General features: G+C 47.6%; 1 protein-coding gene across 2 annotated transcripts; it reads right to left on the bottom strand.

Annotated features, from left to right (window-relative positions):
* Positions 1-1123: 1123 nt before the first annotated feature.
* On the bottom strand, positions 1124-20398 carry LOC120510579 (cryptochrome DASH-like). 2 transcript variants are annotated; one of them, XM_039726523.1, is made up of 14 exons: positions 20279-20398; positions 19996-20168; positions 18851-18944; positions 18428-18558; positions 17159-17307; positions 15700-15788; positions 13238-13311; positions 11565-11654; positions 9315-9394; positions 8000-8059; positions 6820-6977; positions 3894-4013; positions 2777-2953; positions 1124-1591 (listed from the first exon to the last, which is right to left on the bottom strand). In XM_039726523.1, exons 1-14 carry the CDS (start codon positions 20342-20344, stop codon positions 1496-1498), a joined length of 1557 nt encoding a protein of 518 aa, XP_039582457.1. In that variant the 5' UTR covers positions 20345-20398; the 3' UTR covers positions 1124-1495. The 2 variants fall into 2 exon arrangements, with proteins under 2 accessions (XP_039582457.1, XP_039582458.1); XM_039726524.1 differs by lacking the exons at positions 1124-1591; positions 2777-2953; positions 3894-4013 and adding an exon at positions 5779-5974.
* Between the last annotated feature and the right edge of the window lie 1600 nt (positions 20399-21998).

Here is a 21998-nt window from a genome sequence, read left to right as displayed (position 1 = left end):
TGTGTGGGCTGGCCTCTTCTCCCAGGCAATAAACGATAGAGCAGGATGACCGAGTCTTAAACTGTGCTGGGTAAGTTCAGGTTGGACATCAGGAAGAATTCTTTTCACAGAAAGGATGATTACGGCAGGATGGGAGAGTCTTAAACTGGGTTGGACATCAGGAAGAATTCTTCTCACAGAAAGGATGATTACATTGGAATGGGCTTCTCCAGAGACGTGGTGGAATCACCATTCCTGGAGCTGTTTAAGGGAAGACAGGATGTGGCACTCGGTTGAGATGGCGATGTTGGATCACAGGTTGGACTCGATGATCTCAGAGGACTTTTCCAAAAAACTGATTTTGTGGTTCTCCTGCTGGGCTTTGTCCAAATGTAGTGCCCTGCTCTCTGGAGTGGCCTGGACAGGGATCTGTCCTGTGTATCTTATGCCAGAGAGAACAGTGCTGTCACTAAATCTGTTTCACTCTATTCCCTCCCAAATCACCCCCTGACGGCTCCATTCCTGTCCAGGCCCCTAATACAACAAATGGTAGCATTGTTAATGAGGCCTTGGCAGGGCTTATGTTCAAAATCGCTTGGTTTTTCTGTTTTTGGCAGAACAACTTTCTCATGTATTCAATATCTGTTTATTTCTCACCCAGACCTGAACCCACCAACCCAGAGTGTTCAGAGGTTTTACAGTATTGCAATTATTCTTTACAGAACAGGCCCAGTGGATCTCTAGTAGCAATAAATCCAGAACCACGTCCCATCCTTGGTGGTTCAAGTGTTCAGATCTGGGCTCCTCTCAGATGACAGTGCTCCATGACAGCACAAATACGGCCACTCCAAATTCCCAAACTCTTCAGCAAGCACAACATTCTGCATAAAAATAAAATCCTAAAACTGGTTAGGGATCCATTTCAAATTGGTTTTGATGCCAAGTACAAATCACAATTCTTGGCTATGATCTGAAAATGTTTCAGTTTCCAGGATGGTACAAAAAACAAAGGGTGCTGCAAGGAAATTTTCAGGAGGAACACACTGCTTCTCCAAAATACCGTGCAGGAGACAGTAAAAGAACATCCTCTGCAATCTCTGTCTGTGGAGCTCTATGGAAATGAGGAAGATAAAATATTCCAGTAGCAAAACTTTTAATTGCACAATGATTGGTGGGTTTAAAACTTTAAGAAATTAAAAATACTCCAATAGCAAAACTTTTAATTGCACAATGATTGGTGGGTTTAGAACTTTAAGAAATTAAAAATAAGCATAGGAAGTTTCAGTTCTGACTGAAAACACCTGCCACATAAACCACTGGCTCCAGATAGTAAGGAGAGGTGCTAACACACAACCTCCAAACACCCACATCCACAGAATGTCCCTGGGAGCACCAAGCAGGCAGATCCCATGTCATTTTACTGTGACAAACCTGTATCTTTGGCTTGTTGAAGGTGATTAACCATTATCCAGGCACCCCCAGCAGCAAAACCTCCTGCTGAGCACTCCTTCAGTCTTCAGCAAGCATCTTTCTTGCGAGAGAAGTAAAAATCTATCCCTCTGTCCTTGTGCTGTGCTGGCCCCCTCCTGCCCCTGGCATGGGGACTTCCTCCCTGTGGCAAATGACAAGGAACAGCAAGATATTTACTGATGCTGCAGAGTGGATTTGGTCACAAAGCAGTGCTGGCATCCAGGAGAATGTGCACATGGAACTTCTGCCTCCCAAGTTCACCCAAAAAGGCAGGAAAGCCTGACAGGCACTGCTCTAGGCTGGGATTTAGGAAACCAGGGTTTCTGGTAAGGTGACCTGGGAAAGTTGATAAAAATCAAACTTTTGCCTGATGGAGAAGCTTTTTGGCTTCAAGTTTCATCACTGCCTCAAACTGGTGTCTCACTAAGGTGCTCCTGCAGAGTCCTTTCTCTCATCCCAGAAGGTTACTAATCCAGGCCCTCCAACAGCATGGGTGAAGCAGAAGGCTTTGCTTCCACAAACTTTCCACTCACGGCAAAGGAATCTGGCCAAAAAATTTGGTACTGCACCTTGGGATTAAAACCTGAAATGGGGGAATGCTTCATTCTTCACTGACTTGGTGCAATCCCTAAATTTGAGCCTCCACAGAGTATCCTCACTCAGGAGGAAGCAGAGCAGATGCATGGGGGAAAGGCAAAATGCTGAACACTCTTATGATACACAACCCTTGGTTACATCCATTTCCTTCCTCCAAGAACAGCATCCCAGGCAGCAGACCCTTCCATACCCACCTCCTCCAAGAACAGCATCCCAGGCAGCAGATAAAAGCCTTGACATGTTTGCAGATCAAGAACCCACTCTGCCCCCATTCTAAAGGGAAGATACACTCAAAAAGCAAAGTGCCAGGAGCAGTCCCCATATTTACAGGTCTTGCTGACCCCAGTTTGGATGCACTCAAGCAGGAAGTTGGTTGTTTTTACTTCCACCTCCTGAACAGAAAGGACACTGGGTTGTTTCTCTTCTGTCTACCTGCACTGGGGGGTGGTCACACCACTGGAGGTCCTGGAGAAACCCCATCCCTCTGGTGGGGCTGCCAGGGCATGGAAGGATGCTCAGAAGGACATGCTGACTATACAAGGGACAGAGAAGCAGCAAAAGTTTACACCCTTCACCACAGCAGATAGGACAGGCAGCTAAATAATCCTGGCTGCACAGTCCCTGCTGTGATGCGAGTTTTTAAAGGGAAAAAACAACTTTTTTTCCCTTTACACCTGAGAAAGAAGAGCAGAACTCACAGAGCAGCCCCTGGAGCCCTCCCAGTACTCACAGGCCTCTGGTGGATGTGTCGGCTCCACTCTGGGGCTGTCACCACTGGCTGGGGGTAGGTCTCACCCAGAGTTACTCCTGCCTGGGAGAGAGCAGCACTGCTCAGTGCCCAGGGGGTGTGGATGTCTGCTCCCTTTATGCCCTGCAGCTCTGGCACCCACAGCCGGACATAATCCCCCTGCAAACAGAACCAATGGACAGGATCCATTCAGGGACAATCTCTAAATGCTTCCCAGCAAGGCTCTTTCTCACTGGGAAAGAGAGGAGCCAGATTTCCAGGTAGAGAAGCTGGTGCTGTACAGCATCAGTTACCTCTGACAAGCCTTAGCCCCTTTTGCTAAATCCTCCACTCAGAATTAGTGCCTAAAGAGAGACCTGGATGCTGGAGCTCACTGCAGGCAGAGGAGGGAGGCAGAGGTGCATTTTCAGCATTGTTCACCTATCCTGTTCAGGACATCCTGTTCCCCAAGAAGTTTGCTGTGACTGAAAGAAAATAGGATGGCTAGCTCAGCTGCACACTTTGTGTTCCTGAATCTCTCCTGTTAACTCTACTGTTGTGTCCTCCACAAGGACTAATTTCTGATTTCTTGTTAAATCCTGCCAGCTACAGTGCCAAAAGGCAACAGCACAGCCTGATGTGAAGCTAAAGAATAGTGTAGAAACAGGTAATGCAGCTTGTGAAACTGGCTAAGCACATGGAAAGGGCAATTTATCTGCAGTTTCAGAGAGGATAGTCAGAGTCACAGGTTTAATCTACTCTTCAGCACCTCTCAAGGAATGGTTCTGTCTCTCAGGTAACTCCTGAGTTCTCCAAGAAGCTGCTCTGTGCTCAGGGAAGCATCTGTGTGAGGTACTGATGGGATGTGGCTATGACTCAGAAGAAATGGTGATGAAACATTTAGCACACTGAGCAGGGAGGGTGTGGGGACATCCCCGGGGACAGCAGCAGGTTGTTAAATTACATTGTCCTGTGCACACCAAGGAACCTGCCCGACTGCTGCCCAGGAGACACAAGAACTGGTTTTGTATCCACACAGCACATTGATCTTCTCTGCTCCCTAAAACACCACATGTCCTTTCCTGCACTCATCCCTGTGAAACAGCCACACAAGACTTACATTCCCATCGTAATCCAGGCCTTGTTTGATCATGTTAAACTTCCTGTTCTCCCGTGGGTCGTTGCCAATGCCAGCGCTGTATAACCAGTTGCCATAATTGCTACAAACATCATAATCCACCTTGAGAACAGAGGGAGAAAACTGTCAGAAGAGCTGGGCTGGCCCTTGGTCAATCTTCACATCCATCCTTTAGCTCAGGGGGACATTTCCTTGAACGGGATTCACTCCAGCCAGACTGGGGTGGTCAGAGCCTCCCCATGCTGGTACAGGCATCTGGCTCAGGAAAGGACCTGCATGGCTGCTTTTTAGTCTGGGATCGGCTTCCCAGACTACTTCACATCATGATCCTTAGGTCAGAAAACAGATAAAAGTCCAACCAAAGTCTCTCAGTTTCCTTCCTTTTAAAGGAAAATCTTTCTCTTTCTGCCATCATCTGGCAGACTGCACAAGTAGCCCTAGCATTTGAATGCTCATATTCCAAAAGAAAGTACTCAAATATGAGAGAAATTTTTTTCTGACTAGTTACCCAGACACCACGCATTGCCAGTTCATCTCTGCTGATCCTACTAGGCAGTTTGGAGAGAAGTCTAACTCAGACTGTGCAGACAAACCACAGTGTATATGAGGATGCAAACAATACAAACACTGCAGTTTTCTCCCATTGTCAAGTTATTCCTTCTCTAAACAAATAAAAACTCTCAAGGATGCTTATATAAAATGGAGCAGGGCTTTTGGAACAAGCACAATTGAGAGCAGAAGATGATCCCATCTGAGTGCTCTTCAGCTGGGCAGGGTGGCTTAAATCCAACACCAGAAGTTTTCCAGTTGTAGGACAATTCAAACCCTGCTCAGGAGAGGAGTGGAAATGATGGCAAGGAGGTTTTGGGATCTCTGAGCATTCCTAGGGATGTCTGTGCTACAAAAGCAGCAGCTGTGACAGAAACAGATGGTTCAGTGTCGTTTTCTTCTCCCTTTACTGCAGCCACAGCAGTAACCAGTCCACAAAGAGATGTTTCCAAGATCTCAGCCACTCCTTGGCGTGAGGAGCTCAATGCTCCAGGATGGCAGAAGGCTCAAGGAGCAGGCTCTGCCAAGCTGCCCTTTCTCTGCAGAGCCAGTGAGTGCTGGGGTCAGGGCATGCAGCAGCCAGCTCTGCTCCCTGTGCACCAGGCTTCCCCTTCCCAGCTCACTTCCTCCAGCTGGTGAGATAAGGAGGGAAGAAAGATGCCATTGGAGGCCCGATTGTGTGATTAACATGCAGGAAAGCATGTGTGGGAGGTGAGGGCAAATCCAAGGGGGCCTGGAGGAGGCAGGCTCATTTCCCCCTCAGCCTTGCCCCTTCCTGGCATTCTCTTCTGTTTGTTTCTCTGCCTTTCCTTGGGGCCTGACCCTGGGAATGAAATCAATGAAGTCAGAGCTGAGATATTCTCAGTTCAGGACACCAGTGGTCTCTGGCCTTTCCCCTGGCTCCACCGAGTTGCAGAGAGCTTGTGCCTCAGTTTCCCTGCCTGTCTGGTGTGGATGGCACACATGGTGGGCCTTTGCTGGCAGTATTGGAGATGAAACAGGCATTGCTTTCCTTTTTTTAGAGGCAAGTGAGACCAGTTTCCGTTCTGTGCTGGCCTCTACCCTTCAACAGCCTTGTCTTCCCCACCAAGCTGATGTCTCCTGTGTGCTGCTCTGGGGATGCCACCAGAGCTGTGTGACATAAGATGAGACTGAGGGGCACAAGGATCAGCCTGTGCCACACCAACCCACAGTGGCCATCAGCATCTGGGGCTTCCCTTGGTGAAAGGGCCAGTGCAGTGTGCTAAATTCTGCTTCTAGCAAGGCTGGTATCCATGTCCTTAGGAATAAATATAGATAAAAAGGCAGCATCTTTCTAATGTGAGACCTTCCAGATCTTCCTCACTTGTAGAACAGGACACACTTGTGGAAGGCTCTTGCTTTTATCTGGAAAAGCATCACAGCATGGAAATCCCAAACCCCTTTCTGGGGGATCCTGACATCCTGCACTGTGTTGTTGTCCAAGCCCACTGCTGCTCACAGCATTGGCATGGGAGAGCACCCAGATCTTCCTCCTGCAGCCAAAGCCATGTCAGAGCCCAGCTCCAAGGAAGTTAAAAAAATTACATTCACCAAAAAATCACTTTTAATTGCAGATATTGGCAAGGCAACTGGGCTTTCTCTGCCCATCCAGCACTCTGAGTGAGTGGAAAGTTTTCTGATTGCCAGTTGCCTCCTGTATCCCACAGATAAGACCTTTAATGTGAGGTTGATGTGAGTATTTGCCTTTTTTCAGTCAGTACCATGAGAATCCATGGGGGCTAAGGTCAGAAAAGTGACCCAGCTATTTAACTGAGCTCACACAGCTGCTGATTTATAGATGAGAGGAATTGGTGCTGCAGTTGGCAGGGAGGCCTGTAACAGCCCAGAATGAAGAAGGATGCCTCCAGCCAGGGTGGAGCTCTGTGGAAGCTGATCCAGCCATTGTCCCTACTTGCCTGTGCTTGACTATCTGGCTTCCCAGTCCACAGCCATCAATGCACAGCCAGCACACACTTTTTGTGTTCTCTTTCTGGGCTGCCCCCCTCCCCAGCCTCTGGGGTGAGGCAAATCAGAGCACTGTTAGCATAATTCATGTTTGAAAGTTTTGTCAAGTGCAGCAGATCTCTGGATAAAACCCTGCACAGAGGATCAAAGCTTATTGCAAACTTCCTAGCTGCATCTTTGTTGGTGGCAGCTCCACTGTGGCAAAATTCCTTTTACTTATGTGAGCTTTGGGAAGCTCACACCCTGCAAAAAGTATCTACACATCTTGTATCAGCCTGAAAATTATTGATCATCACCTGTACCCTTTCTTATAAATCAGGGCTGTCCTCCTGCCTGTCATTAAACTCCAGGTACACAAAGAGCCCAGTCTTACCAGCAGGTATTCAAACCATTCTGCCCCCATCCTCCAGTCCAGCTCCAGGTCCTTGGTGAGGAAGCTGGCGACGTTCTGCCGCCCTCTGTTCGACATGAAGCCCGTGGCACTCAGCTCCCTCATGTTGGCATCCACAAAAGGAACCCCAGTTTTGCCCTCTGCAGAGACAAAACACACAGCTCTGGGATATCAGGATGCTTTTGAGCACTCACAAACCAGCCTGTGGTCATCTATTCACAGCCATTTCCAAGCCAGTGCCAGTGCACAGCAGCAGGGAGAGATTTCAGTGTGGTTTAGCTGGAGTGCAGCCACTAAGATCCACTGGAAATTAAACTGGATATCATACCGAAAATTAAGCTGGGGAGAAGTTTTGGCAAGAAGGAAAAAATACAGAAAAATCTCAGACTGGAAAAACAATCAGGTTGGTTGCAGGGAATTTTGCAGAGCAAAATAAATCTGCAGACAACAGTGAGATGGGCCAAGAACAGAAAGATTCTTGACAGGTCACTAACAGAGGGATGTACTGGACAAATCCTCCAGGGTTAGTACCTGAAAAGCAGAGTTTGTCTGTTGTTAAGGAAAAAATTTATTGTGCCTGGATGATTTATTTTATCCTGTGTGCAAATGGGTACACGTGGCATTAACACGAGAAAAGATACAGAGGTGTGTATTGCACTGATTCTAATACTTTAATCTGTTAGTCCCTCCAAGTTTTGAGATATTCTGCTTGCTATTCACGTTACAACAACAAACTTGTAACAGCTAAAGAAAAGGCTCTGGGTTAAAAAAGATGTGATTTAGCCTGAATCTCTTGTAAGCAAAAGCAAATAGAAGCAAACAAAGCAGGCATGGCAAGCTAATATTGATAAGAAGGGCTGGTCAGCCTCTGTGACTAAACACAAGGGACCAGCAGGTCACAAACACTCCCTCCTGGGCAGGAAATCTACCTGCAGTGCACCTCACACAGCAGGATAACCCTGTGGGCTGCTCAGTGCTCTGGGAAGGGAAGCCACACACATTCATAGCCTGGTGATGCCAGTTTAAATGCCAGTTTAAATGCCAGCCCTGGCCATGCTGGCAGCTCCCCTGCAGAGACCTGAGTCAGTGTTAGGGCACGTGTGAGCCCCACAGACAGGTGGAGAACAAAGCACAGCCAGCCAAACCTGCTGCTTCCACTGACCTTTCCAACAGCTGAAGAGCTGAAGGTCCTTTTTCCAGGGGATCTCTTTGCTTTGAAGCCCTGTGGAGGAAAATAATGACCTGCTGATGAAGAAATACTGACACAGGCAGTTACTCAGACCACAACACAGCCAGGGGAGCTTGGTTGACACAAGGCATGAGGGTGAAGCTCAGCTTCTCAGTGCCATTACAAACAAACCAGGTTTAGAGATGATCCATTCCTCCCCTCAAGTGTTGCAAAGGGGTGTCTTTTGCCCACAGAGGGTGCTCAAACCCTAATGGATATTGTCTATTTGTTTTGCTGATGTTTGCTTTCTTTTCCTTTTCAATTAAAAATTACTCAGACCTCACAAGCTGATGGAGATGTGCTGTGGCCCACACTGGTATTTTCTTTTTCAGCTTTACTCCAGGACAAAGTTTATGTGAAATCTGTTTCTGTAGCAGGTACTGCACCCAGAATTACCTGGCAGAAGCCCTGGGTAACACTTTGCCCCTGCAAATGGGACAGGAACAGATGAGTGGGATGATTTAATGTTTGCAGGATCCAGTGGCATTTACAGCCTTCTGTGCAATGAAGCAAAGGCAGCAGGGACAACTCAGTTCTAGCTACAAACATCCCAGATCAGGCCCACCACTGGCATCTAATGCCATCAGAACAGCCACACAGGCCTGGCAGATGCGACACAGGCCCAAAAGGAGATGTGTCCCTCTGCAGCCACAGCTGGATGCCAGGCAGGCTGCCCTGGAGCATCTAAGCCAGTGCTGCATCCCCTGCAGAGCAGCTCACCCAGCACAGGCATCACCTGCAGGGTCTCTGACACATGGACTGGGTATTTGTTGTTGCACTGAGTGCTCAGACCCCCATTTCACATGCACACTCCTGTCACTGGGGCTGGAGCTGAATCTCATTCTGATTCCTGAGTAGTGCAATATTCGATTTCTTGGCATTCACCCTGCTGGGTCAGTTCCTGCTCTGTCCCAGGTCCTCTGGAGAACTCAGGCAAGCCTGAAGCCTGGATTCTGCTGAAAAGTGGAATGTCTCTGGAAACAGCATCTTCACTCTCCCTGTGCTGCTGTTTTCCACAGGCATGTGTCAATAATGCTCCCTGCATCTAATCAGATTTGGGGATCAGCATCCAGCACCGTGGTGCTGAGGCACTTCTGTGCTAACAGAGAGCTCCCAGCAGCATCCCAGGGTGGTGACACAAGCACCATGAGAAGAATATTTGTACAATATAATGCCAACAGCCTCTTCTCTTACTTTCGATGTTGTAGGAGACTACCTGTCCCCCCTAAACGTGGTGATGCATACACACCTCTTAATGAGAAAATCCTTCTGCCGTACTTCAGGGCCACAAACCGAAAGTAATCCCTCCACAGCAGTTCAAACAGGACCCTGGAACACAAAACCTTCTCAGTATTTCACTGAGACTCAGATATGATAACTGAACAAGGATTTTGCTTCCATACAACTCACCATTAACACTGTGAAGTTTATTCACAACGAGCAATTCCAGGGACTTTCCCCAAGCCTGCTTACCTGGCTTACAGGGAAAGCAAACTCTGCATGGATCACTTGGCCACCACTAACACTGTGAAGTTTATTCACAATAAGCAATTCCAGGGACCTTCCCCATGACACCAGTTCTTTCCCCAAGCCTGCTTACCTGGCTTACAGGGAAAGCAAACTCTGCATGAATCACTTGGGAAACTTTCCTTAGCTCACAGGCAGGAGCAAAATTTCAGGAAACACGTTCCTCCCCCATCCCTGCTGGGATGTAATTCTCCCCAGAGCAGGGGGAGGGCCTGATTGAGCTTCACACTTCCGAAGGAACGAGCAGATCAGCACATTCCTGAGAGCTTTGTGGTGATTTATTTGTGTTGATTTAAGCAATTACCTTTGCAAGGGACTCTAAGACACCCTTCAAAACTGCTTTACAGTGCACCAGCCCATTAGATCAGGTGCTAGGCCCACAGAAAAAAAAGGACAGTTTTATATAAAAACTTTTATATAAAAAGAACTTCTTATAAAATGATGGCACATCAGCCTCAGAGAGCTGCTTCAACTCTATGCCATATGGGAAGCCCTCTGCTCAGCTGATTTTTAGGTTCACAGGGTTCTTCTGGATAATCTGGTTACAGAACAGAATCACAGAATTAGGGAATCAATTGGGTTGGAAAAGACCTCTGACACCATCCAGGCCCATCTCTGACCAAACACCACGGTGTCAACCAGACATTGGCACCGAGTCCAATCTTTGCTTAAAAACCTTCAGGAACAATGACTCCACCACCTCCCTGGGAAATCCACTCCCATGTCTAATCATCCTTTCAGTGAAGAAATTCCTCCTAATGTCCAACCTGAACTGTCCAAATCCTAAAAAGCAGTGTCATAACACTGAGGTTCAATGAGTCCCTCATGTGCAGCCACCATGACCTGTACTTCATTGAACAATTGACTTCCTGGGAGCTTGACAGCTTCATTTTTGTAATTACTGAACACTTTAAAATGCTAAAATCACCACGGCATGCCAGCTGCCAGCAGGCTGGCTGACTGTTAGATGGAAAACAGGAGTATGTTCATTTCTTGAAATCTTTCCTCTCCTATCTTTGAAATTAAAAAAAAAACAAAAAAACCAACAACAACAACAAAAAAAACCCAAAACAAACCAAACATACACTTCATAGGTGTTGATATTTTATCTGTCATTTGAATTTTAATGAAACTGAGCATTTTGGCCAGAATGGTTGGCAGTGTTCTGCCTGTTCCTCACCAACCACTGTGCTGTTTGACATGTTGCAAATGTAACAGACCAAAATGAATATTTAGTTCTAGAGTTTGCACAGACATTATGGTTTGGGATTTTTCCCATCCAGGTCTAGTGTTAGGCCAGGCTCTAACACGACCCCGTTTCTCTATCAGAGCTCCAGGTTCTGATTCACAGTGCCTGGGCAGAGCTGAACAAGTTCAAGGCCAGCCCAGGGATGGATAAACTGAGAGGTGAGGAAGAGCATGGGTTGCAAGATGGGATGCATTAAACCCAGTTCCCAGTGCCCTCTTCCCCTCTGCTCTGATGTGGTCATGGCCAGGCAGCTGAGCAAAAACTTGCTGGACTTGTGGCCGTGGGACCTTCAAACACCATGAGATTTACACAAATCACACAGTCACTGAGACCTTTGGGCTCATATCCTCAGTCTGAGAAACCCTTTGGCTTTTATTTTTAAACTATTCCTCCTCCTCATTTAGCCCATAAGAACACAGAGATGGATGGTGCTGATTTGCTGAGATTGTTTTCAAAAATAATGAGCCACGGTTTCCAGCAATAATAATGACAACTGGTATTCATAATCTTTACTTACAAAGTGCCTAAAGCCCCTGGGTGTCAAAGACAGACTAATAAATCTGTACTGAAAGAGAACTACAGTGCAACCCAGAGGAACCAGCCAGCAGGCACAGGAAAAACAAACATTAATTACAAAGAGAGTTAACAAATCACTCTCCTGTGCATGAAATGCCAGGCTCCTTTTCAGAGAAGATAAGTCATGCTGATGGTGAAAAGACATACCAGTATGTGCTCTGATTTGCTGTTCTCTCTCTCTCATACTTCTGGATCTGCTCATAGATGTACCGAGGTGAGATGCAGCCCAGTGCCAGCCTGAAAGCAGAGGAATGATGTCCTGAATGCCACTCAGGACTGACAGCTTGATGCCAGCTCAGAGGGAGGAGAGGAGCAGTTTTTTGTGTCTAGAGTTGTTGTCTAAAAGTTTTGTTCAGCTTCCAGTTCTGCCCCTGACTTCCTAAATGGCTTTAGTCAAGTTGTAACTTCTCTGCAACTTTTCAAGAGAGAGAATTCTCTTCCAAGAATCAAGATCCTCTCCTTCCTGGGGTATGACTGTCACAGGAGTCTCCAAGCTATAGAGATAAATCATTTTACTCAAGTTTAACCAGTTTTGTCTAAATGATTTAACAAACCCAATGGCACACCCAGAAGAGAATCTCAAACGTCATCCTCTGCATCACATGTTCTACCTGCCCTTTCACCACAAACCTCCTTATCCTGTGCCCAGGGCTCCTTTTCCTGCAGAACCTCAGTGGCTCCTTTGAGCAACCACAGAAGGGAAGTGACTGCTGAAAATCTGAGCCTTGGCAGGAAAACTAGGGAATCAAACCCTGCTCTGGCATTTCAACCCCCTGGGCTCCTTCCATTTGTTCCAAACCAGTGCTGTTGCAAGGCAGGAAAGAACTTGCACACTCCAACCCCATCACACAGGGTGATAAAAAACAGCTTTGACCTTGCTTTTCCTAGAAATGCATTTTACTGCCATTTCCACTACAGCTTGTGGAAACGCTGGATGTTCTAATGAATTGTGGAAAACAGAAAGAAAACTTTGAAGAGTTTTTCCTTAATTGCTGACCAGCTCTAAAGGCCAATACGAGAAGGGAATGACTGGCTGCAACCTGAACTGCTCTGATTACGTGGCAGAGGAATATTTTGGGGTAGACAGATCAGAACTGTTTGCTCTGAGCAAATGGCCAGCTTGGAAAAACTCAAGTGGAGACCACAAATAACAAACTTCCACAGAGCCAGCAGTCCTGGGATCCCGAAGTGCCACCAGATGGAGCCATCCACTGCAATCATCACAGCACAAAGCTCGTTGGAAACAAGAAATCTCAACCTGTAACAGCCTCTGAAATTTGGTTCTCATTGCAATTCTGTTGGGAGAGTCCAGATGCTCTCAGCTTAGGCTGATCTGGGTTCTGCTGCTGCTTCAGTTCCAGTCTGGCATTACCTCTGCCTCTTCCAGCACCAGGAACTAAAGCCCTTAATTATAAATCAAAATATTTACCTGCACAAAAGATCCTTTCCTACAGGAATAATCAGAAGTGTCTCTTCACCCTGCAGAATGGCAGTGAGGTGGGGTGATCTGCCCCAGACTACTCAGGAAACCAGGACTAGGCTGAAGCTGTGTTGCCTCCCTGCCTTTCCCTTCCCACACAAAGCAGCACCAAAGGCAAATGGCGAGTCCCTCCTGCTCCCTGTCCACACTGTGATCCCAGCACAAACTCACTGCAGCAGTTCCAGGGAAGTGCAGCCTCAGAGCTGCTCTACCACAAAAAAAAAGGCCAAAGGAACCACATCTAGACCCCCACCCATGCCCAGCAGCACTCAGCAGACAGGTAACAGCTATTTGAGATGGAAGCAGAAAAGGATTTTCCAGCCTCAACAAAAATCTTTACCATGGTGCGAATTTCGTGGAGTAATCCATTCCCACCAGCCCATTCCGAGTCTCCTTGTAAGAAGCAACCAGGTTCTGTGACAGCAAAAGAACAAAACGGTTTCAGTACTTTACAAGCAACCTGCTAAATGTTCTTTCCTTCTGGAGCCAGAGCAATCTGGCAGGGCTGGGCTCCCTCTCATGGCTGCCTGCAAGGATTGCACAGCTGCCCAATTCCTGCCCCCAGCACAGAGGCAGGAATCAGGCCAGCAGTCTTCAGTATTGCCCTGGGATGTGTGTCACAAGCTGTGCTCCCTGCTTCAGCCTACAGCACGTTTCTATCTGCAGGCACTGTGCACCTGGCTGTGCTGCTCCCTGCCCATCCCCGTCTGATTCTGGATCAAAAACCCACTGAAAAGCACCAGTGGAACTGGCAGCCTTGTGGCTGCTTGTTTGGGGGTTATAGAACCAGTGTGAGTGTTACTGTTAAAATTAAAAGGTTTTATTTTTTGTGTTTTCTACCTTATATACTCTTAGTAAAGTGTAATTTTAAGTCATTAACTACATTACAATAATTTATTACATGTATTGGTGCAAAACAATTAGTGTTGATATAATTAGTAAAATTGACAGAAATTTAACAAACCACGTATACACATCTACTTATACACATAGTCTAGCTTACAAAAAATTTTTATGTATCTTTTCTAATCTATTCTCATGCTAACAACCTTGTCTTCTTCTTTGCTATAGATACACTTGAAAATCATCAACTGTTATTTCTTCTATTTACTCAACTTACAGACCAACTATCGAACCCCTCCATATGTGACAGCCCCCAACACTCAGCTGCAGGAACCCTGACCACTGTTGTTTCTGTGCCCCACACATTTACAGCAGGATGCATTTTTCCATGTTCTGAGATTTCCATGGACAATGCAGAGGACACAAGGAAGACCAATCTCTCCTTGATCACCTCCACTGCACAAGTTACAATTGCTAAAGGGCTGCTGTAGCTCACTGGGGGAGACAATATCTGCATCACAAAAAAAGAAGGAATAGGTTTTCCAGGTCTGAATATATTAATGCTTGACCAAGAGCAAAAGCTATGAACACTCGTACTCATTTTGGTTGGGATGGAGTTAATTTTCTCCTTTGCAGCTAATCTGGGGTTGTTTTGGATTTGTGCTGAAAACAGTGCAGAGAGCACACCAATGTTTTCCTTACTGCTGAGCAGAGCTCACACAGCCTCAAGGCCTTTTCTGCTTCTCTCACCACCCCACCCTGAGTAGGCTGGGGGTGCACAAGGATTTGGAAGAGGACACAGCTGGGACAGCTGACCCCAGCTGACCCAAGGGGTATTCTAGACCAAATGATGTCATGCTCAGCATATAAAGCTGGAAGTCAGGATGTTTGGAGTGATGCCATTTGTATTCCCAAGTAACTGTGATGGAGCCCTGCTTTCCTGGGGATGGCTGAACACCTGCCCACTGGTGGGAAGAATTAAATGAATCCCTACCTTGCTTTGCCTGTGCAAGCAGCTTTTGCTTTCCCTATTAAATGGTCTGTAACTCAACCCATGACTTTTTCTCACTTTAATCCTTCTGAATCTCTCCTCCATCTCACTGGCAGGAACTGAGGGAGCAGCTGCTGTAGGGCTGAGCTGCCTTATGGGGTTAAACCAGGACAATGCTCCCCAAAACCAAAGGAATGCAGGAATTTGGGAAGCACAGCTGAAAGGATGCCCTGGGGGCTGTCCCAGCCAGGCACTGGGAAGACCACACTTTAAACTCATCTCAGCTGGAGAGGTGCTCCCTCCTTTACCCAGAAAACTGCTTGGGGTCTGATGCTGTTGGAAATCAGCACAATGTACCTTTGATATGGCAAATTTAAGATAGTTCCTCAACCTAGACCAGAAAGAAGTTCAAAAACTGTCTGACAAAATGGTGGCAGCATGAGCTTCACTCCACCAAAGCAAGGAAACAAATAGTAGCTGACATTATTGGCTGCAAGATTTTAAACCACACTACAGAAACTTCCTACTATTTATAACTGCAGGCAGAACTTGGGTCAGCTGTTCCTCACCCCAGCTGCAATTCCAGCCCTTCAGGCCACTTTTCACTCCTCCAAAACAGAGGAACTACATTGCTGATGATGTGGGACATGAGCACAGAAGGAGCAAATCAAGGTAAAGCAGCTAAAAAATTTTGTCCCAAGTCCCAGAAGTTAATGGAAAAAAATACTTCAGAGAGATGGCCAGTAAACTAGGCTCCTAAGTATTTGGCTTACATTCTCCAGTCCCAGATGACTTCTTTTTGGTTTAGTTTGTCTCTCTAAAAAACTGAAATAATGCTAATTCCCTCCTTCATGAAGTTTTATACAGGAGCTAAGGAAATATTACTAGGAAGTGAAATTGCAGCCTCACCCACTTGCACAGCCATGTGTACAAGGGGGAGGATGTAGGCAAGGAAATGTAAGAGTTACCGTGTCCCAAAAATAATATTGCAGCCTCATTAAAGCCTGGGTCTCTCCTCCACTGCACGGGAAGGCCGTTCTGGGATCAGCCACAGGATCTGCCACAGAAAACACCAACACCCTGTTACCCCCTGGGAAAGCATCTCAAAGGCAGGGAGCTTAAAATCCAGGGATGCTCAGCAGTGGGGATGTCTGCTTTGGGGGCATAAAAGATTGTGTGGTTTTCCTTGAAAATAAGGGTCATATCAAACATATTAAAATTCACTAAGTATTGTATTTGCAGGGATGCCCTGCCAAAGGCAGGAATGATGCATCTGACTCCATGTTCTCAGAAGGCTAATTTATTACTTTATTATACTATATTAAAATGTTATACTATACTAAAGAATACAGAAAAGATACTTACTGAATGTTAAAAAGGTAATAATGAAAACTTGTGACTCTTTCCAGAGTCCTGACACAGCTTGGCACTAATTGGCCAAAGAGTCAAAACAACTCACAGCAGAATCCAGTGAAACAATGACCTTTGGGTAAACAATCTCCAAACACATTCCACATGAGCACAACACGGGAGAAGCAAATGAGATAAGAATTGTTTTCCTTTTCTCTGAGGCTTCTCAGCTTCCCAGGAGAAAAATCCTGGCTAAGGGATTTTTTCAGAGAATGTGAATGCCACAACTAAAGATGTTTCCTGCACAGGTGCAGGGTAGGAAATTCCCATACAAGGATTTTACCTGCATTTGCAGAGCGAGTGACCTGAGGCTTAATGACAGTTTGAAGGGCAACCACTGCCTCTGTGTTTTGGTTTTCAGCAAGGGACATATCAAAGAATCACAGAATAGTTTGGGTTGGAGGGGTCATTAAAGATCATCCAGATGCAATCTCCTGCCATGGACAAGGACATATTTCACTATCCCAGGTTGCTCAAAGCCCCATTCACCCTGGCCTTGACCACTTCCAGGGATGGCACATCCACAGCTTCTCTGGGCAACCTGTGCCAGGGCCTCACCACCCTCACGGGGAAGAATTTCTTCCTCACATCTAATCTAAATCTACACTCTTTTAATTTGAAGACAAATATCTGCCTAACCCTGCAACTAAAGACAGGTGCTTCTACAGCACCTCCCAGACTGACAGGGCCATGATAATCCAATCATCCTTAGGAACTACATTTCATGTGTCTCTCAGGCACTAGTTGCCTCTGCATTTTTACAGAAATATATTTTTTTTTTCTGTGACAGAATATAATATGCACTGCAAGATGCTTGGTTTGTATTAACCATCAAAGCTCAAGTGCAGCCAGTACAGGTACCTGACTCAGCCTGGCTGAACATCTGGGAATCCGGAGCAGCAGGAAATTATTCACTTTGTAAACCACATTGTTGAAAACAGACCTAAGCAGGATATTTTAAAGAGCAGAATCTAAGCAGGATTTCATTAGAGCAGCTTCCAAATTAAGTTTCCTCACCCTTCTGCCCGAAATCCTCCATTGCAGGGATAGTCCCTTCTTGCAGCCCTGGAGCCGGGGGCTTTAGCTGATCTGCCATGTGCAGGGTTGGCCGGACCCTGGCCCCGGATTCCAGCGCTTTTCGGAAGTGGGTGTAGACATCAGGCAACCTGCAGAGATGGGAGCAGCCAGCTCACTGCCCTGACCCCCCCCCAGCACCACACACCCCCGCCTCAGGAGCAGGATTGGCATTCCAGGCTGTCCTCTCACGTTTGTGATGCCCCTTTGAACACTGCCAGGCACAATAGGGGCAGATGCCCCGGGGGATAACAGGCATCAGAAGCTCAGCCCTTCACCCAATTTCTTTCTGCTTCTGAGGCAAATTGTGCCTTTTCAATTTAAGGTGTGCCCTGGTGGGGAAATCCATAAGAGCCAGATTTACCTTACCTAACTTCTGATTAACACAGCTGATGTCAGTGTAAAAATCTACATCCTCCTGGTGCCTCAAAGGAGAAAAACAGGCATTTTCATGGCCTGACTTGTCTGACCTTATTATACACATTTTCTACAGAATACCATGAATCACTCAACTCCATCAACCACACTTCAGGTGACTACTGAGGGAGCAGTGAAGAGTACACACACCAAGGAGGGGGTGGAAGTAAGTCATCTCTTAGGTCCTTTCCAACCCAAACCATTTAATGGTTCTATGAAGCTGCTTCAAGTGAAGTTTAGATTGGATATTAGGAAAGGTTTCTTCACAGAAAGGGTGGCCAGGCTGGAACAAGCTGTCCAGGGAAGGAGCCACTGTCCCTGGAGGATTTAAAAGATGTGCAGATGTGGCATTGAAGGACATGGTTTACTGGTGGGCTTGGCTTAAGTTACTGATTTGATTTGATAGTCTTAGAGGTCTTTTTCAGCCCCTTAATGAATGGTCAAACACACACCTTGGCTTTACACATACAGAAGCATAAATGCTATCAGTGCAGAGGGCTGAATGTGCACACCCCGTTGTGTGCCTGAGCACGACAGCACTGCTCCATAAAAGCACAAACAGATGGACTAATGGATCCTTTCCCTGTGGGACCAGAGGACTGGGCCATAAATGCTATCAGTGCAGAGAGCTGAATGTGCACACCCTATTGTGTGCCTGAGCATGACAGCACTATTCCATAAAAGCACAAACAGATGGACTAATGGATCCTTTCCCTGTGGGACCAGAGGACTGGGAGCCCTCCTGAGTGAGAAACAAAAGGGACAGTGGAGGGGTGATACCACAGAGCAGCCCACCTGTCAATAGGCCTGAAGGGAAGGTCATCCCGATGATAGAGCGTGGAGCCCCAAAACGTCTGGACCTTCACCCCGTGCTGCCTACACACCTGGCACAGCTCCTTCTCCACATCCAGCTCCTCCTGCGTGGCCTAGGGAGAGCAAAAGAGCGAGGCCAGGGCTGCAAAATGCAGCTCCCACATGCACAAAGACCTTGGTCTTGCCTTCCTTATTCTTCTCCACATTACCTTCCTCCCTCTGCCCCATCGAGGACTCCCACTCAGGGAATCCCCATCCCAGGAACTACCCAGTTCCCCCAAGGTAACACCTCCACACCCAAGAAAGGCTCTGAACACACAGGATCTGCATCACCACTTGCTCGTGGAAGAAACCTTCACAGCATGATTTTATCTTTCAACTGTGTCACTGGAGTATTTCCCTTACCTCTTCATGGAAAACCACAGCAGTGACAGAGCCCAGCTGAGTAATCAGATCACAGACCACATCTTCCGGCTTCCCCTTCCTCACAACCAGGGTACTGAAACACAAAATACTGGCCTGAAATAGGTTTGATGTTATTGTTATTTATGTGCACAAGAGACCATCATCCCAGCCCAGGCAGGCACTCATGTCCTATTTTGCTATGGAGCACAAACAGTGTGTGGGGGCAGACAGACAGAATTTGACCAGCCTGCATTTTTTAGGAGCCCCTGAACAGAGTTTGTAAGCCTCTGGGGCTTAGTTTGTATCAAACACATTTCTGCCACTCTGGATGCCTTAGAAAGGATGACTGGGCACAAAGCCAGGCTGTTACCTAAAAGTGAATCTGTTTATCCTCACACACTAAAGAGATTCAAGGGCTGGCTGATCCACCTTGTCCAAGTTTCACAGAGAGGTTATCCCATCCCTGGAAATATTCAAGGTCAGACTGAACCTGATCTGGCTGGAAATGTCCCCTGCTCATTGCAGGGGGCCTGGGCTGGATAGCCCTTAAAGTTCCCTTCCAACCCAAACTATTCTATGACTCCATGATCTTTTGCTCTGCAAAGCCAGATATTATCTTGTAGTGGATTCTTCAGGCCCTGGTCTAACCCAATGGTTCTAAAGGCATCATAAGCAAGGATATGTGAGTCTAGAGACTGGTTTAGTGGGACAGGGCATAAGGAAATGTTACTCTCCAGTCTCCATGCTGGACTGTCTCAAGCCAGCTCCCAGGGACGAGGAAAGCTGCAGGCCACAGTGGCCACTGTAACTGCCCACATCTCAAAATTCTGCTGTTCACGTCTCCCACTGCCAGCACTCTGGGTAAAGCACTCAAAGCTGACACTCATCCCCTCAGGGGTACCTGAGAAAGCAAAACCCACGTGGCACAGAGCCTGGATGGCTCTGTGTCCATCCAGGACAGGTGACCACAGCAGGGAGGGGACCCTGCTGTATCTAACAGAAGGGCTGTGGCTCTCTGAAATATCTCTGAAATCAGCCACCCCCAGAGCCCAGAGCACATGATCTGAGTCACAGCACAGGTATGTGCTGAAAGCGAGTAGGAAAATAGAAATTGTGTGTTATTTGCACGGTGCTTCCTCAACTACCTTCCTTTTTTCTTGAGCGTTTCCCTCAGATCCTTCACGCTTTCCAGCAGGAACCTGAGCCTGTGGGGCCCCGTCTTGGGCAAGCTGTAGCAGTGGGTGCCCAGGTAGTGCCGCGGGTCGAAGCAGTACAGGGGAATCACGAAATCCGCGTTCTGCTGAGCCCAGTGCAGCACCTGCAAACACAGAGCGGGCAGGAGAGCTCCCGGGGCGGGATGCAGGAGAATCCCTGCCCATCCTGCCCAACAGCAGCGCTGTTCCTGCAGCAGCCCGAGCCCGTCCCTACCTGGTTGTCGTGGGCGCGCAGGTCGCAGCGCAGCAGGCAGATGGCCGTGCCCGCTGTCCCCGACATGCTCCCTCCGTGTGGCCTCTCCCCCGTGTCCCGGAGCGGCTGTGTGTCCCTCTGCCCGGCCGCTCATCCCGCCCCGCCGGGGAGGAGCCGTCCCGCTGCCATCCCCGCGTCCGCCCCCGGCGCATCCCGTGGGACGGGACCGGGCAGGATGCCTCCCCGAGCCACCGCCAGTGCCGGCTGCTTGGACAGTGCCAAGTGCCTCCTGCAGAAGGACACCAGGAGCCTGGCCTGGTGACTTTTGCATCCCGCATCCCCCGAGGGCAGCGGCACCGCGGCCAGGTCGCTCCCCTCGGTGTGCAGTCCTTGGTGTCTCAGCAGAGCCTTGCCCCGGTCGTTCTTATTGCTGGGTGGTTTCTTTTAACCTCATATCTTTTTAAAATCTCTTTATCTTTCACACAACAGCATCAGAGAACAGCTCGGCCCCGCTGTGCTGAGGCTCAGCCACAGTGACAGCGACCCTGTGCTGAGGTCGGTGACACCAAGCCTCGCCCTACTCTGGTCCTTTAAATGCCAGCGCTGCGATGTGGTGGCCACTAACACAGGAACCAGCTCTGCAGAGAGCTTGTCACCTGCTGAGCCACAAAAGGTGAGCTGTAGGTTAGCAAAATTTAATGTACTTGGTTCTCAGCCCTAGCTGAAGAGAAAAGGTTTTGCCTCATCCTATGGCGTCCGTCAGCTGACATTGGGCACCAGTGGTCACACATCCCTTACTCATTGAATTGTCCCTCAGGATCCTTTTTTTTTTTTTTTTTCTTCATTCAGCTACTCTCATAAGAGGAAACCCAGCACAGGAACTGTCTGCCCAAGGAAGCAGTGGAGTCACCATCCCTAGGGACACAGCTTAGTGGTGGATGTGGCAGTGCTGGGTTAATGGTTGGACTCAAGGCCTTTTCCAACTTAAATGATTCTGTGATTCTATGAAATACTTTGTTTATGTGCTCTCCAGCCACCTGCTTCCCTTGTGTAACTCCACTGATTGTCTTGGGATGGGAGAGCAATGGAGAAGGGGTTAACACATTGCAGCAAGGAGCTGGTGATGATTCAGGATCCAGGTTTACAGCAATGAGTTGCTGCAACTCATTTAAGTATTCGAATTGCTGAAGTGGAGTTTTTGTTGAATCCACACAGAATCTGACCATCTGACCAGAGAGGAAATGTGGTACCCAAACCCCTGGGGGTCCTGGGGAGTCCTGGCTTCATGTCCATCTCCCCCAGGCCTGGTGGTGCTCTGCATGCAGCCTGGCTGTGGGAAGTGATGTGGTTCCCAGTGTAACCCACATGACACATCATCTCCTGATGCCTTCTCTGTGCACCAAGGGCTCCTTTTCCTGGCTCAGCAGCTGCAGCCCATTGAGAACCAGTGACTCATCCCAGAGAACTCATGTTTGGTAAAAGAAAAGAGGAGCCAAAACTTTGGCTCATGCCCAAGGAAAACACTGCTGTCGGATTGCAATGCTTAGAAGACAACATGTCTCTTTATCATATTAGAAATAATGAAAAAAACACAGTTTATAAATCTTCCCTGTTTGCCTTTGCCTTCATTTGGACAAGGACAAACAGTGCAGTTGGCTTTGCTTTTGTTTGCAGTCAGGCTTCCCCCACAGTGTCTAGGTTGACATTAAGCTGGGCCAAGTCTGGCAGTGCTGACATCCTC

The sequence above is a fragment of the Passer montanus genome, unplaced genomic scaffold (assembly GCF_014805655.1).
Source record: "Passer montanus isolate IOZ18808 unplaced genomic scaffold, ASM1480565v1 scaffold59, whole genome shotgun sequence".
Lineage (NCBI taxonomy): Eukaryota > Metazoa > Chordata > Aves > Passeriformes > Passeridae > Passer > Passer montanus.
The sequence above is the reverse complement of the archived record's forward strand: the minus strand, read 5'-3'. Positions and strand labels throughout refer to the sequence as shown.

Bases quoted from the DNA above. Each gene is read 5' to 3' on its own strand.
- LOC120510579 (XM_039726523.1), bottom strand. From the start codon at position 20,344: ATGTCGGGGACAGCGGGCACGGCCATCTGCCTGCTGCGCTGCGACCTG. The intron at 11,655-13,237 runs GTAAAGATTTTT...CTCTGCTTTCAG, and splicing joins TCCACGAAATTCGCACCATG to GCTGGCACTGGGCTGCATCT. The intron at 2,954-3,893 runs GTAAGTCTTGTG...TTCTGTTTGCAG, and splicing joins GCCTGGATTACGATGGGAAT to GGGGATTATGTCCGGCTGTG.